General features: G+C 47.3%; 1 protein-coding gene across 1 annotated transcript; it reads left to right on the top strand.

Annotated features, from left to right (window-relative positions):
* The first annotated feature begins 1,035 nt into the window (after positions 1-1,035).
* Positions 1,036-16,620, top strand: CAMK1G (calcium/calmodulin dependent protein kinase IG). The gene is made up of 13 exons (XM_080569490.1): positions 1,036-1,897; positions 6,497-6,614; positions 9,373-9,501; positions 10,017-10,091; positions 10,379-10,517; positions 10,641-10,764; positions 11,323-11,398; positions 11,959-12,071; positions 12,472-12,550; positions 12,960-13,047; positions 13,843-14,264; positions 14,784-14,914; positions 15,985-16,620. Exons 2-12 carry the CDS (start codon positions 6,523-6,525, stop codon positions 14,875-14,877), a joined length of 1,431 nt encoding a protein of 476 aa, XP_080425616.1. The 5' UTR covers positions 1,036-1,897; positions 6,497-6,522; the 3' UTR covers positions 14,878-14,914; positions 15,985-16,620.
* Positions 16,621-16,862: the final 242 nt, after the last annotated feature.

The raw sequence follows: 16,862 nt of genomic DNA, 5'->3' as shown, positions 1-16,862 counted from the left end.
TTCTGAAGGCCAAACCCTGAGCACTGATGATCCGGGATCTTTGCAGCTCTCACCCACTGCTCTGCTTTCCACGTTACCAAGCAAGTTTCTTCCTGCTTTTACTGTGCCTGGCATTGTCCTGCCGCAGCTGTGCTCTTTCCATAAGATTTATAAGACACTGACAACAAGTGCTACAGGAGCAAAGCAAGGAGTGCTTACCCACTCCAGCTGAGTTTATCGCAGGCATCTCATTTTCAATACAGCTGACAGCAGCACCCAAACTCCAAGGACTGGAGTGCAGTAAATGCTTCCCTTTTGTTCTCATTATCTCTCCCTTAAACTTCTCTCAAGGCAATCGCATTATCCTGCATAGTGTCACCATTAATTTCATTTCCCCTTAATCGCCCTGTGACCATCTCAGCCTGGCCTGACTCGGTGCTCCAGCTCTCCTGTGCCGTGCCCCCCACCGCAGCCATGGGCAGGGTGTCCCCGTGCCCAGCCCCACTCCCGGCCACCGGCCAGGAGAGGCTGAAAAGACGGAAAATGAAACAGCACTGCCAAGCACCCAGCTAGGCTTCACCTACCAGCAGCTACCCACCAGCAGCATGCTGTGGCTGTTCAACTGCTAGTTAGCACAAGAGCTGCTGATAGAGTGTAAGAAAGTAGACAAATTCCAAGGGATGTCAATAAGAAAACCAGATGAGGCCACTCAGCGCTGGGCTGAGGACCAGCAGCTCCTGGTGCTGCCATTCCAGAGGCATTGAAGGCAGGAACAGGTGAAGCTTTACAAGGGTTTCATGATCAGATCAATGCAAATTCCACCAAAACCTGAAGCTGAAGAAAAGCTTAAGATTTGAATCCACATCCAGAAATTTTAACCAAAATCCCTCATGTTGTGGAGCTTAGAGTGATGGAGTTCAGCCAAAAAAAGGAAAATACTAAACAGCCTTCTCCTTGGAATTAAGCTACTGAAGATTTAAAAAGCCTTTAAAATAAAGGATTTCCTAGTATTGCCTCAGAGCTGATTTCTGCCTGACATAAAACTAAACTTTGCAATGAAATGTACATTTTTCATGCATTATTCTAGATGGCAGTGTAAATCAACTGAGAGTGCAGTCAGTAAAGTTGTTATTGCCAACCCTAAAAATTCTACATTATGGAAAAAAAATGATGAATAATTAGTATTTCCCATATTCATATGTGCTGTGCTTCTCAGGAAGGCAACAGGCACAGGGGTTTTGAAAGTCAAAATAGAGGCAGTAAATGGTTTAAAATAGTCCAAAACTCTGTTGACAGAGATTAATCCCTGCTGCAATGATTTTTCTCCATGGTTTTGTGCCATATAAAGATGGTGGAGAGCATCATCTTGCCAGCCCGGGCGGTGAGTGCTGAGGTGCCGGAGCACCCGACTTGCCCAGGTCGGTCTGTAGGAAACTCTGTCCAGCCCTGTCCCGTCCTACGTGGCCCCTCGGCCCTTCCAGCCTCACAGGAAGAAAACGCGGTGTTTGTTTGATTAAGGCAAGTTACATTTGCATTCCACCAAGGACGGTTTTAATACCAAATTGGCTGCTTGAGGGCAGCTGCTGCAGCTGCGAGCGCCCGGGCATCCTCCAGGCAGCGGAGCAGCTTCCTCAGCCCTGCTGGGGAGCGCTCCTCTTCCCGCACCAGCGCTGCCAGGTACCGCTGCTGTTATTGACAGAGACGTGCACGCACATGCACACCCACAAGCAGCTTATTCTCGTGTCAATTTACTCCCCTGTAAGTGCTGCCTAGCTACCGGCACGGCGGAGACATCTCCTTCCTCCCTCCCTGCCAGCCGGCTGCCTGCCAGCGCCCAGGCAGGCTCCAGTCCCCCAGACCCGCGGGAGCCGAGCAGGAGCACGGGGGAGCAGGAGTTGCTTTGTTTCTGCTGACTTGGGTAAGCAAAATATTATTTCCTTAATAACCGTTCACCTTTCCTGTCTGTTCTGGGCAGCAAAGCAGGTGGGATTCTGGCTAACCTGTTTGTTTTTTTTAATGAATTGTATCTCTTAACAGGAAAATCCTGGAGGACCTCTGTGCTCAGGCTGTTAGTCTAGTATCCTACTGCACTCGTGTGTTATATTTAGCAGTTTCATAGAAAGCTGCCTTCTGACATTTTACTTCAAAAGTATTTTAAGAATCTGACATATTTATATTGAAAAATGTGATTTTGCAAGTGGTCATCAAGGGCTACTAAGTTAACACACTGCTTTTGAAACAATGGGGTGGTTTAATGTAGATTTGTTTTTAATGGTGAGCTGATGTTTTCGATTTCTTGTTCTTTTGTCCCTGAACACAGAGGCTGGCCTGTCAGTTAATTCATTCACATGCAGATTGCTTGTTTTCGTGTATTTTTTTAAAGCAAATCCTTTGACTTTGTATTCTCCCCCTTATTTTTCTTTAAACTTTTTTTTTCTAATTCTAAAGGCAGAATCATGAAAGAAGCATGTTTCTTCCCCCTACACATGTAACTTTGTCACAAGACTATTAATCATGCCTTACAATAATTTTGCTAGTGCAGTATATCCATTCAGAAGCAGAGTGTCTGTCTGCAGATGGATTTGTTACTGTGAGATATGAAAGCTGAACAAATTTCTACAGGAAATATTTAAGCAAGGTCATAATAACACTCATTATATTCTAAGCAATGATGTGTCATTTGCTGGATCAGACAGAGTACAGCAGCAGTCACATTTATTGACTTAGCCTGTGAAGAGCCCAAAGGTTAGACATTCATTTTGAAACTACTTACTACTTTCAGCATATACTTATCAGGCTGAAGTCCTACATACTGCTTAATTTGTTATGATGAGGAAAAGGAAACTAAACAAATTAAAGCAGCGTAAAGTAGTTTTTTTTCATCTTCAAAGGTCTTTACATACATTAATAAGCATTTCCATTTTTTTATGCGATCCTAACATATTATTGCTTTTGCACCGTCAAGAGCGGATGGGCAAACGGGCAAACCCAGACCTTTCTCTGGATTAGGAGTTTAAAATGGTGTGTCTGCAGGTGCGTGTCGGGTGCGCTCCATCCCATTCTCCCTCCACACATTCCACTGCTGTGGCTGGAAAACCTGCCCACCGAGGCAAGGGATGCTGCACAGGCAAAGGGGGCGTCAGGATGGAGCTGACAATCGACACGTGCCAGGAGCACGCCAGGAGCATGCAGACGGACACATCACACGGCAGGTAAACCTGCCAGCCCAAGCACAAGGTCTGTTTGCCCAACTTTTGTTATGATGTTTTCCATTCCTGTGGAAAGCAAAGCTGCTTCAGCTACACGAATAGATCCACTAAACCCCGTTTACCTGTACGCCGTGTACTGGCACTGAGAAAGGTCTGGACTTTGTTGGACAAGAGACTGAATAAATAAATTTAAATTAAAAAAGAAAAAAAAAAGACAACAAATGTATCAAACATTGCATTTTCTCAAACTGCTGCAAAGTGCAACAGGTGGCTTAACCAGACCGAGAGACAAAGTGAAAGACAAGTTCACAAAGCCTGCACCAGGAAAATCACAGGTCCTGTAATCCAGTATCACAGCCAGACTGTGAGGCTTCTGTGTTCTGCACAAAGCCCCCGTGCAAATAGCTTCCTGTGCATCAGGAGAGGAAAAAGTATTGAGAAGAATGTGATCCAGCGTGAGGAAGGAGGAAGGTGGGCAAGTGTTTATCACTTGAGTACATATGCAGCTTTACATTTTGGGCAATTCAAACATTGCATTATTTTGCTCCCAAAATAGCACCACTTACTCCCCTTTCTCTCTGAAAGGCGAGCTGAGGCAGGAAATGACTTGTTCATGATGATACAGAAAAACTGAGAAAGCAGGAAATCAAATACACGTGTATGGAGTCAGAGCTATTCATCCAGCCTTTCCTCCAGATATCAGCAAAACCAAAATGCTGTAGACATGGAGTGACAGAAGGAGAAACTATAAGACGAACAGATGATTCACAGGATACCAAAGAAAACACGTTACTATCTTCCTTCTAGAAGCAAAATCTATCTAAAATAGAAATTGCTTGAATTCATAAGGAGTGAAAAGTGAAAATACTAAGAGAATCGAGCTTAAAATAGCCAACATCGGGCAAATTTTACACTTGTGCTCGCAGGGGGTGAAGTAACAGACACCCATCAGTTTCCATGATTTCCCCAACCCTTTGGCCACGTCCCGCAGCTCCCTCCAGGTTCCCCCCCGGCTCGCAGCGCTCGGGCCCCTCTCGTGGGGTCTCTGGACCGGTTGCGATGCGGTGGCAGCCCCGAGCCCACCCGGCTGCGGCTCCCCTGCACGGCCTGGTCCCACCTCGCCGGGGCAGCATGGCCCCACGGGGCTGGTGGGACCAGAGGGAAACACGGCTCGTGCCCTGGGCCGGGCTGACCTGCTTTGTGTTCTGCTTGTATCCTTGGCTTGACAGAAACTGAGAGGTCATCTGCATCTCACCCGCCGTCCAGCACCCCCCAGCGTCACGCATTTATGTCTGGGGAGGGCAGACAAAAGGCGCCTTCCATCCGCAGCTCGACGTCTCTGCTGAAAGTTCTCTTTTGGGGAAGTTCCTGTTCTGGAGAGGTTTGAAGGGGTGGGATGGGTGGATGGATGACCGCGAGTGAAAACTTCATTTGTGGGGCTCAGAATATTGGCAGAAAGAGGTTTCTACCAAGTGACCAGCATTTTTGTGAACAATTTTTGATCTTCACTGATTCTAAGCAACAAGTCATGGCTGCTTTTTGTAATGATTTGTATTTGTAACAGTTACACATGCATTAGAATCCAGAAAGTAAATAAAGGTCAAGTGCACAGTGGCCTTTAGTGATTTTATAGACTGAAGCCTTCAACTGTTTGCAATGGAGTCAATTTTGTTTTCCATACTGTTAAATCAACCTTTAAAAATTGTGTCAAGGATCTCAAAATCCTGAACATGCTAATTAAGGAGATAAACTAGGTTCAGGAGGAATTCAGTGCCTGAGCTGTCTGTCACGAAACAAGATCTTTCAGCTTTTTCTCTGCTTTCGTACTTCCCCCTTTTCCAAACACTTACTTGTACACAAAAGGTTTGCTTTGGCTTTGGTTCAGCTGCACCCTGCAGGCCGCAGGGCAGCTGTTCTTGCTGCTGGGAAAGGAGACGCTCCACGTGCCGGAGCTGCTGCTGTCGGCACCCAGTCCCCTCTGTCCAGGGATGTTTTCAGTCCATTTCTTTTGTATCCCGATAGTGCGACAAGCCATGTTTGTTGACAATTTTTTCTAATCTCAGGGCTTCTTTTTCACCTTCCAGTGCACCCCTAGCTCTGTAACGTTAGACCTGATCTTATTAAGAGTGCTTAGATGTTTGTATAACATTTCGCACCTCCCAGACCTTGTGTAAGCTGTAACTAATTCTCCCACCACGCCAGCGAGCTCCCACACCGCTGTCTCTTACCTTCTGCATCACCGCGGCGCTGCTCAGCCCCGGCTCTAAAGCGCTTACAGGTGGGAGGGGAGCCGGGGAGGCGGGCTGGGACCCGGCCAAGGGCAAGCCGCCCGGAGGTGCTGCCAGCCGGGCATGGCACCCAGGTGCTGACCAGCAGGCAGGATTACGTGCACCCTCGTACTCCAACGCTGATGACACGCGCCCGGCCACCGCCCAGCAGAGCAGGGGTTTTACCGCATGAAGCTGCATTTTCCTCGTTCTCTGCTCTGACCGTTGTGCCACCGTGAGCCAAGGATTAGTCAGCCTGGTAAAAACCCGGCTGCGTTTCCCTTTTGCCTTTGTCCTCCCCTGAGCAGGGGCGGCTCAGAGAGGCAGCACCAGGCTCCTGGCCCCGTGGGGGAACACAGGCACCCCCTGCCACACCAGCAGCGGGCACCGGGGCGTGGGAGCCCTACGAGGAAAAGGCAACAGGAAGGTCATGATCCAGAATGAATCGAGAAGTCAATTAACAGCAATTAAGGACAACAGCAGCGCAAACTGTCCAAGGCAGATCAACAGAGTGTTTTATATCAATTCCCTTCCCTGCAGTCATGAGCTCTTTAAACTATTTATTATTCAAGCAATAAAGCAGCTCAACTATAATCCGTCTGCATTGCTAGTTGTACCTAACTTTTTAATCCGTTAAGTCACGGATGCTTTAGCTAAAATTAGCAACCATTCAGCAGGGCTTTTTAGCACTCAATATGAAGCACAATATAAACATTTGTAATTGCCAACATGCACTAGAGGGGTGTACTGACAAGACTGGATTACCATATGGCCACTGGTTCCTACCCAGCTGATCTGGTGTTGCTCTGCACGGGCAGCTGGAGCTGGACGTAATGGCAGGGACACAGTCAGCTCTAACATATGTTAAGTAGAAAAAGTAGTACAAAAAGTACAAAACTTTACATCCTTCAAAGCTGTTGTAAAGTCTGAATCCAAGCAAGCACTGTGCGTGGCATCCTGAGCGCACTAGCTCCTGGTTAGTCCTGTTCTCCCCGCAAGCCTCTGCCACATCTCTCAGCTCTCTCCTCCTCTTCCTCACAGCATTCCCTGCTTCCACTCTGGAGGAGATGGGCCGCAAGGAAGAGGACGACAGCAGCTCCTGGAAGAAACAGACGAGCAATATCCGAAAAACTTTCATTTTCATGGAGGCCCTGGGATCGTAAGTACCGCAGCTGCTCCCCAGGCAGAGCCACACCAGAGATCGCCTCCCCAGCGAGTCCCTCCCAGGGCACCGTGGCGTGGGCCAGTGGCACAAGCAGACGTCTCCTGGCGAGCCAGCAGCACTCTCCCGACGAGCCGGGGGTGCCGCAGCCCAGCGCAGGTTTCCCGCTGGTGCTGATGCTCACCGAGTGGCACCGGAGCAGCCCTGCATCCCCATCGCATGGCACCCCATGAGCCCTGTGCTTCCCTCCTTGCCCTCCAAGCCTGCAATGCAGCATGTTTGTGATCCTGTGTGATTCTGTGTTTTAGTTTTTGCTCTTTCCCTTGTGAACGCACTGGTCTTCGCTGCTGCAAGGTCGAGTAAGGTCAAGGGATGGCTCTGAGAGCTATAATAACGTCATGTATTTAGCTCATAAACCCTGAATCACTTGAGGGATGAAACAAGAACAAGGATGTTCAAGTTGTACGATATTTCTCTGTGAGTTAACAGCTTAATTTGCCTATTTGTGTGAATGAGACGAGAGAGCGTTTCCAAGGTGGCGGAGGAGGAATTGAATTACCTCCAGTAGGAGATTCTGCCACGTCCAGATTTTCCCTGACTTTAGAACCCACAGCAAAGCTTCCAAAAAACAGCTACTCCAGAGCTCGGCTATGTTTTAAATTATCGTGTTCCTGGTCAGCCTCCGAAATTAGTTAAATTACCCAGCAGTTTTCCCTAAAGGAATGAGGCTAGAAAAAAGGTTTTGCCTCTCCTAGCCAACTTGTTGATTCATCATTTTTTAATAAGGGGCATAATTATTATAAACTGTTTGGGACAGATATATAGAACAGATGCCCCAGCATCTGATTTGTAGGTTGTTCATTTCCTACTATTACATTAGTAGGAAAATTTAGTATAAGAAATTGGAATTTTTTCCACACGCACTGCTTCAGCTAGCTGACGAAAATAAATGAAGATCGGGGACTTAAAACTACCTGGAAATTTCCCATCGTCTTCCCAGAGCATCCACAACTGTCGGATTAGGCACCTTAGAGAGGAAACCCCTGCCCATTCCTTGTTTTCAGGAACATGAAAAGAATTTCCATGAGACAGCCTTCAGAGCTCAAATGGATAAAAAGGGAAAATGTGTGAAACAAGGAAAAAGTCCCCGTGCCAGCTGATTTTTGAGCCAGAGGACAGAAGGCCATTACAAATAATTTACTGAGTGAAACCAAGATTTAAATTCATCTGTTGGGATGCTTTCCTGAAAGTAAATATTTTTTATTTTGTTGTTGTTTTTAAAAGAATTTCTTAACCTTGCTGGGAACCTGTCCTGGCACAGTCCTAATTCCTCACAGCCCCCATGGTGTTTCACGTGGTTTTTGCAGCACCAAAGCAGGAGGAAAGCAGGGCCCGGCGGAGCTGCCCTGGGCTCCTGCTCTCCCTCTGCATCATCGCTGGCTGCCAGTAGGTAACGCAGACACACGAGCAAAGCGCCAGATGGGCACAGCTCCGTGCTCACCAAACCCATCTGCACGGTGCCCTGGGTTCTTTGTTAGTGGATCACAGGAGGTATAGGTTTCCTGCCCTTGTTTACTGGGTTTGCTGCAATAACATCCCAGCTGACAGCATGCTTCCACGCGCTCACCTTCCTCACCCTACCTGCCAGCGCCCTGCAGGGCTTGCAGACTCAGTGGCTTGTCCCATTTAACTGCCATCAATTAATCTGTTGTTCATTTGATGAGGATTGTTGGGGAGTGACCTGGCAAAGTATGCACTGTCACTGTCCCGAGACACGTGTTCTGCTGCCTGAGAAAAGCCTTTAACAGGCTTGCAAGCTTAAGACATGTTATAAATACCCGCTTGTCAGTGCACTGAGCTGAACCCCCTCAGGAACATACTAGGCACTCACTTGTCACTTTGTGACTAAGGTTACGCAGGTATAAACAGAGAGAAAAACCCATTAAATGCTGAATGGAAATACTAAGGAACAGGCTAAGGTTGTCCAGTCATTTTCCTCTCTATATACACAAAACTTTGACTGATATACCCCAACTGCGACACAACTGGGCTCTCCTCACTGCAATTTGGCTGTCTCAATCCTCAGGGCAATGCTGACCAGGGAAAGTGAAGCACTGCTTTGGCTAAAACAAAGGCCCTTTGAGGAGACACAATCTGTATTAAGCAGGAATTTGGCCTGGCTGGAAAGGAGGTCACTGGTCATTCCCTGGGGCCCTTAGCCGCAGTGAGCTCTCAAGCTGCAGGCAGCCCCGTTAGAGGGGTGGTCATCTCTGCAGGACTCGCACCTAGCCTGGGAAAATCCCCCGCCGTCCCAAAGGATTGGAGGAGCCTGCTGCTGGCCACCTGCCTCGCCAGCAGCCTGCTCCAAGCCTGGACGGCTGAAGTTAAGCAAAGCCTGGCACATGCAGCAGTAAAACACTTCCTGTCGTTGCACAGTCCTGAAAAATGTGACATAATTCCATCACAGGGAGCAAATTCGTCCACTCCCTCAACACAGCTTCATGATAAACTATGCAAATTTAACCTTTTCTCTACAGAGAAAATTTTTATTATATATATACATATTGCAAAATCTTTTATTGCATATCCTAACTTTGGGGCTGCTGGAAATGTAGTCCCAGCTTTACAATCAGCATCCACTTAGACTTAAATTACTACCAGAGTGTTTTTTCTGCTTTTTTCTCTTTCTTGCTGTAACTATCCTCCCGGTTCACAGGAACAGCATCTATTGAAATACAACTTCTCCTCTTTGCAGAGGTGCCTTTTCGGAAGTTTTCCTAGTGAAACAAAGAAGCACTGGCAAGCTCTTTGCTCTGAAATGCATCAAGAAGTCTCCTCTCACAAGGGACAGCAGCTTGGAGAATGAAATAGCAGTGTTGAAAAAGTGAGTCTGTGTACATGTTGTAAAGCGAAGTAGAACAAACATCCTTTCCCAAGATGTGGCTCCAGAGCAAGACTAATACAAAGAAATAAGTATATCTTTTTAAAGCATATATAAATACTGGTGCCACTTAGTAGACTAGGAGCATTCCTTCTCTCATTCCCCTGCCGGGTTTGTAACCCCACCACAGCCACGCTGTCCCAGTCTGGGAAGTGTAACAGATCAGGCAGAAGAGCAGGCAGGGAAGGGAGAAGCAGAGTTAATACTTTTGCAGTCCAAGTAATACACCTGATGCCGAGAAGGCAGCTGCTCAAAAACTGAGGGTTTGCCCCTTGGTGTTGATGCCGGCACAGAAGGTTCTCCGAAGGAAGCTTGCTGTGGCATCAACGATTCCTGCTGCACGGATCGGCCACAAAACAGCCCAGTGAACTTGCATTTGTGATAAGAGCAAGACAACTGTCAGGTCTTCAACCTTTTTCCTTCTCAGCTTTGTTTCTGACCCATGATTATCTTTGCAGAATAAAGCATGAGAACATTGTGACTTTGGAAGATATCTACGAGAGCACAACCCACTTCTACCTGGTCATGCAGCTGTAAGTACGAGCAGGGCCGTTTTGTGTAGGCCTCTGAGGAAGCAGGAGGCAGGAGCAGGGCAAGGCACCGCATCTCAGCACAGCTCTGTGTGAATTTGTGCGTTTTACCAGGATTGCTTGCTGGTGCTCTGCAGGTGGGCTCAGGGACTCTGCTGGCTCTGAGCCCCGCAGGGTGCTGCTGCTCGAGGAACTGCTCTGCTGCAGGAGGAAGTCAGCTCACCTCAGAGGCGAGAGCACGACTGCCTTTGTTTAATTTTCTTTTTCTTTCTGAACTACCACTGCAACAGGGTGTCTGGTGGAGAGTTGTTTGACCGGATTTTGGAGCGAGGGGTTTACACTGAGAAAGACGCGAGCGTGGTGATCCACCAGGTGCTGACAGCAGTGAAGTACCTCCACGAAAACAGAATAGTTCACCGCGACTTAAAGGTGAAGCCTGTCCCTCAGCCACAGCATTGCCTCTGCAGCTGCCTAGCTTCCCCTTCTCTGTCCCATGACTTTCTGCTGTTTCTTTCACCACAAATTTCAGCCCCTGACTCTCTGTATTCACAGCCTGAAAACCTTCTTTACCTTACTCCTGAAGAGAACTCCAAAATCATGATCACAGACTTTGGCTTGTCTAAAATGGAGCAGAATGGCATCATGTCCACTGCCTGCGGGACTCCGGGATACGTTGGTAAGCCAAGGACCAGGAACGGGGCTGTACAGGTGGACTGTTGGGGAAAAAGGCTGTGCATTTACAGCACGCTGCCTAGCAGAAAGGAAAAAATACATAATCACGTTAACAACAACACATCAGTCACGGATGCACTGCAGAGACCACATAAAGAAATGGATTGCAGATGAGTTTAGAGACTGCAGAATCCCAGAGTGTTTAAAAGCGCAAGAAAAGGATAATTCTAAAAGCAATAGATTTCTCTGTTACTCATGTATTTATTGAAAATTTATAAAAATAATTTTAACACAATGGGGTGTTGTTTAATGTCAATCAAACTGCATCGGCTTGATCAGCAGCTTGCTGGTCAAACCCTCGGTGCAGGCAGAAATCCTCAGTGGTTCTTTCTGTTCAACGGTATAAAGTAGATACAAAAAGCAGAGACCAACTGGTAAAGAGGGCTGTTAATGGCTTCTGCACTGATACCTCAGAACCAAGTGTACAAGAAACTCCTCCTTCTCCCAGTATTGAGTCATTTACTATTGCTTGTAATTTTCATTTCTTTCTGCTTTTTTGCAGCCCCTGAAGTCCTCGCCCAGAAACCATACAGCAAAGCCGTGGACTGCTGGTCCATTGGAGTCATCACCTACATCCTGTGAGTAGAAGCAAAGAGCATCCCATTTTTTCATGAGTTTCCCAACTCATGTACTGCTTCGTACACCTCTGCAGTGTGGAAGTGAGAGTGGAGGCGATGCCGAATCTCCTCCTTCCCTGCAGTAACGCTACAGCAGTGTTCTTCCTCTGCACAGATTCACCACACCATAGAAACAAAAGGGATGTTGGGAATCAAGAAACAGAGCGGAGATGAAAGGAATCACATTTTTCTCTATTATGTGCCTCATCCTATCCTTTGTTTTTTTTCAGTTGCCTACAAGTATCGTTCGATCTTCCTCTGTACATTTTGTTTCGTTTCCTCCCACACCATGCAGTTATGTTCCAGCTGTGGCTTTGTCCTTTTGCTGCTGCAGTTAAGTTTTTAACTCTTTTCTGCAGCTTTCCCAATGCACTCAGATGCGAGGGACAGATGGATCCCTAGAGCAGCCTCCTCTGTCACTTGCTTCCTTGTGCTGCACGCATGTGCCCAGCCCACCCGGGCTCAGGAGGCTTGTGCGGACACAGGCACTGAAGGCCGTCTGTTGGGCTGCTCTCTTCTAGGCTCTGTGGGTACCCTCCTTTCTACGAAGAGACTGAATCCAAACTGTTTGAAAAGATTAAGGAAGGCTACTACGAGTTTGAGTCTCCGTTCTGGGATGATATCTCCGAGTCAGGTAGAGCTCAGACACCGGCAGCGCGTTGCTCCCCCTGCCCCGCACAGCCGCCGCGCTCCCGGCCCCTGCTCTGCAGCTGCTCTGTAAAGCAACTTCTAAATCTGCTCAGTTCAGACTTTTGTTTTGTTTTGTTTTCCATTGGCAGTGAAAAATTCAGTTCTGATTCACCTAATCTCAGCGTGAGGTTAGGTACATCTCCAGTACACAATTTTTCATCAGGAGCACCTCACTACAAACACCTCCCTTTACCAGTGTAACAGGGCGGTACGAACACTTCCTTCTCGGGGCTGACCTTTGCAGTGTTTGTCTGCCAGCGTTTGTCACGTCCCATTAGGATCGCATCCTGGAACGGGGAGGAAATAACCTTTTCTCTCTCTGCTTCTCCTCTCCTCCCAAACAGCCAAGGATTTCATCAGGCACCTGCTAGAGAAGAACCCGAACACAAGGTTTACCTGCGAAGAAGCCCTGCGGCACCCATGGTGAGCGGAGCAGGCGCCGTCAGCGACTGCTGCCCCCGGGGGTTTGCCAGCCGCCGTGCTGGGTGGTAGCTGAGAATGGAGGTGTCCCCCCAGCCCCTTGCTAACGTCACCGGCTGCCTCCGCATGGCCCTGGGTCTTTCTTTCTTCTGTGCGAAGAAAGAAAATGATGAATAATTAAAGATGCAATTTGTGTAATATTTGTCTCCATAAACAGAGGCAAAGAAGAAATCCCATTCTGAGCTTTTCCAAGCTTTGAAGTGTGTGTTTGTGTTACATTTTGTTGCTGTTTTTCCTTTGGGTTTAATTATTGCTGATTGAATGTACAAAGCAGTTAGTTGCCTCCAGAATGTGGAATGCCTTACAAATGCCATCTGCCTACGAGCCCATTTTCTTCTCTCCCCATCTGCAGGATTAATGGAAATACAGCCCTTCACCGTGACATATACCCATCTGTCAGCGCTCAGATTCAGAAAAACTTTGCAAAGAGCAAATGGAGGGTAAGTTGTTTGCTGTTGGGAGCCTAGAGCCATTTCAATAACAAATGCCAGTTGCTGCCATCTAGCAATGAGCAAGGCTTCGGCTGTGTGGGTAAGCACCCAAAAGCTGAGATCCTCCAAAGGCTGCCTGAAAATCATATGCAGCTACTGTTTATAGTGTGTTTGGACCAATATTCTCTGCTGCATTGCACACTGGTACATTTACCAAATACATTGCCCTATAGTGCCCTTGCCAACAAAATAAAGGCTAGGGGAAAAGGACTCTTGTCTCTGTCCTAGGGGAATGAAATAGATGCTCCGTCAGCAGGTTTGTGAGCTCAATTCAGCTTTTCCTTCTTTCAGCCTTGGACATAAATTGGTACTTCATCTATATCAAGAGTTTTTGTAAGAATTTAGGTGGAGAGAGGAATGCCATAGGAACCACTTCTATGATAGTATTTTAAATACTTACATTCAAAATTCAGCTCAAGTCTCCGTTTCACACTGTGGGGTAATTTACAGCTGTTCCCCCTGATTTCCTTATCTAGAAATAGTTGTAATCTTCAAAAGCATCAGCAGTTTGCAGTCAGGGGAAACCGCAGTGTTTATGCCAGGAAAGAGCACGTCCCACTTTCTACACGTTGTGCAAACACTCAGGCAGTGCTAACCAGTACAGCACCATCATCCCCCCGTGCTGCTGCTGCTGCAGGGAGACGTCCCTTCATCCCACAGCAGGAGACATCCCTTCATCCCTCTGCAGCCGCACAGCACCACACTGCTAGGCACGCACCATGGGGTTTTTGTCTTCCTCCCCAGCAAGCCTTCAACGCTGCAGTCGTGGTGCACCACATGAAGAAGCTCCACATGAATGGTCACGCCGCAGCTGGAAGCGCCCTCCCCGTTATACAAGTTTCAGAAGCATCCAGACCCAGCACACCCAGCGCCACCCGGCCACCAACGCCGAACAACGACAAGGACATATCGCTCCCTCTGGTCCCTGCACGAGCCTGTCCCAACCCTCCTGCTCTGCTGGAGCAAGACACAGGAACGAGAGAGGGAAAGCTGCAAAACCCCCCGGTGAACGGATCGCTGCCTGCGGGCAGCAGCCTGGTCTCGCCGGACAACCAGAGCCCACCAGCCAGAACTTGTGGCTGCAGCCCAGCCTGCATGGGGCACGAGAAAGCCAAGGCGTCCTTCTGCTCTGAGACGGTGCTCCTTAAAAGACCTGGAAAATCCCAGTAGGTATCCAGATCATTAGGCATAACTTCTGACTAAGTGTATGGGACTAACCCTCCCTAGAAGTAGTTGCCTGGCACATAAGTTGCCAGCTCCAGGTGGAGTAGCAAGGAGGGAGAAAAAAGGCCAGAAGCAAATGTTGGACTGGCTAGGTGGCGGTGCCCAGCCAAGCATCTTCTGTGCTCGTATGAGCATGAGGTGAGGCACGGTGCCCAGGCTTGCAGTGAGCTGAGGGGGCAGGGGTTTGGTTGTCACACTCCATTTACATCAGTGCATTTGCTTTCCAGAAACTGAAATTGCCTATGGTTAAAGCTGCTGATGCCAGTTATTCAGCTGCTGCTGACTGAGTGCACCCTGCCTTTGCTGCAGTGTTGACTTGCACCCCTACTCTGCTTTCAGCAGATGATATTCTTTATATTAAAAATACAACTTCAGTTCACCTGCAGAATGATCATAAACATTGCTATTTATATATATATATTTTTCAATCTTCCTCTTCCAATTCTTCCATTTTTATCCAGTCATTTCAAGTCAGAAGTTCTTGTTCCAATGAAAAACAGTAAGCACTCTTCTCACTGTGGGACTGGGCAGACTGGAGTTTGTTTGATTATGTGATGAGGATGGCAGCCACCAGGCTCCCCCATCGCCAGCGGTAAGTGCACCACAACCCAATGACCAAGCTGCTTTCAATTAATCCCATTACAGCATGAAAAAGGGAACGGCAAGAATAGCAAAGTGCTTGTGCATGAAATAAATTGTCTTTGCAGTTTTTCTGCAACAGAAAAACACCTTAACTAAATCATCTTCCAAGGAAGAAATCATTTTTCAGCTTCCATTTAGGCCAGTCCAGTGACTCTAAAACCAATTGGTTTTAAAGGCAATTATTGCCAGCCTCTTATACCACAACAGGCTTGTACAAGAAGTGTGTGAAAGGAAGCAAAGCATGAACCTGGTATATCAAACACTTCAATTATTAATAACTACTCTTTGAGAATCACACTGGAACCAAACAGCTTCATCAGCTGGGATCAGGGGGCTTCAGCTGGGTCTCAGCAGCAGCCAAGAGGAAAGGGCTGACAACGAGCTGCTGGCTGGTGGCTGAGCACAGACGGGAGATGTCCTGCAGCCTGAACAGCCCAGCCCTTGCCCAGATTCAGTCCAGGCAGGGCAGTTCAGGTTGCTTTGTTACCAGAGAGCATTGCATGGAGATGTTTGTTTTGTAGGTGAGCAAGAAATAACAGAGTACAAAAAGGAAAATTTCCTCTGGTTTGACCATAGCTCAGGTAACTTCTTAGCTAGTCCAGAATTAAATATTGCCCCACGTTGTATACAAGCAGTAAGACCTATTGCTATTAGATTCTGGGAGAAAAAAACATTCCTCAAAAGGTGAGCATATGCTAGCATAATTCTCCATTAAAAACTACATCAAGGGAGCTATGTCCTCTCATCTTTTATGACCCTCTCTACTGATGAGATTATACAAACAGAACTGTAATGTACAAAGGATCAATAGATGAGACAAATGCAAGTAAGCTCTACTACAGACTCCAAACAGGTCAATTCCAATGATCAGTCATGTAATAGCCCTTTATAAATGCAGCATACAAAAGGATCTAAGCTGTTCCTAACCCCCGTGCTGCTGCTTATTAACAGAGCACATTGTGAAGGCAGTGGTCTAGTGAAACAAAGTTCAATCCCCAATTGAAATTCTCTCTCTTGCAGAAACAGAAGGGCTGTTTTACTCTTTTCTGCACTTCAAAGCCAGACATCAGCAGTGCAAGCAAGAAGAAAGGAGGCTGCGTCCCGCCAGGAGCGGACGGGCAGCAGCATCTCGGAGAGCAGCGACCGACAGGTGACGAGCGGCACATCAGTCCTGGGAATCCATCAGTGCAGTGACCTCAGCGTGTTTCTGAATCGTTAATGCTGGGACAAGGCACTTTAGCAAGGGAAAGTCTGAGGCTGCTGCTAGCATATTCAGTGTATATTATCCATACAACATTGCTCGATGCTGTAAAGCTTTTGTTTTCTGTATACTGTTTAATTGTCCAATGCATAATAAGTGCACTGCACAGCACAGCATAAATCCTATAAACCAAAGCCATGCGGAGTTTTATTCAGTGGCAGCTCAGTTATTTTTACAACCTGCACCCTACCCCTTCCTCAGATTTCAGTTCCTCCCAGGCTTCAGCTCTCTGCAGCTCGGTGACAAGCAGCTGCCCAGGCTGTGCAGTTCTCACTTCAGCTACAAAAGGAGGCAACCTGCTAGCAACCTCCATATGTCTGATAATAATCACAGTGAGGTCTAAATTCCCTGCTTCCAAGTCCATAATTGCACAATAAATACTTGCTTAATAAAGCTGACTTTTGTTTTGTAAAGTGCCTGTTGGTTATTCATAGAAATTTGATGTGGAAACGGTCTATTAAGTCCCTTCTAAAGCGTTCCCCGTGCAGCTGCAGACCTGTTCCCTCTGGTACTTTCTGGCAAAATGTTACACGGTAAATAAGCAGATTGTGGCAGAAAGTCAAACGAGACATTTGACTTCACATCTGAGTATGAGATTGTGTTTCTCCTAGTAGTAGAAATATAGGTATGTTGTACA

This window comes from Anser brachyrhynchus (assembly GCF_964034855.1).
Source record: "Anser brachyrhynchus genome assembly, chromosome: 27".
NCBI classification, from domain to species: Eukaryota; Metazoa; Chordata; class Aves; order Anseriformes; family Anatidae; genus Anser; species Anser brachyrhynchus.
The sequence above is the reverse complement of the archived record's forward strand: the minus strand, read 5'-3'. Positions and strand labels throughout refer to the sequence as shown.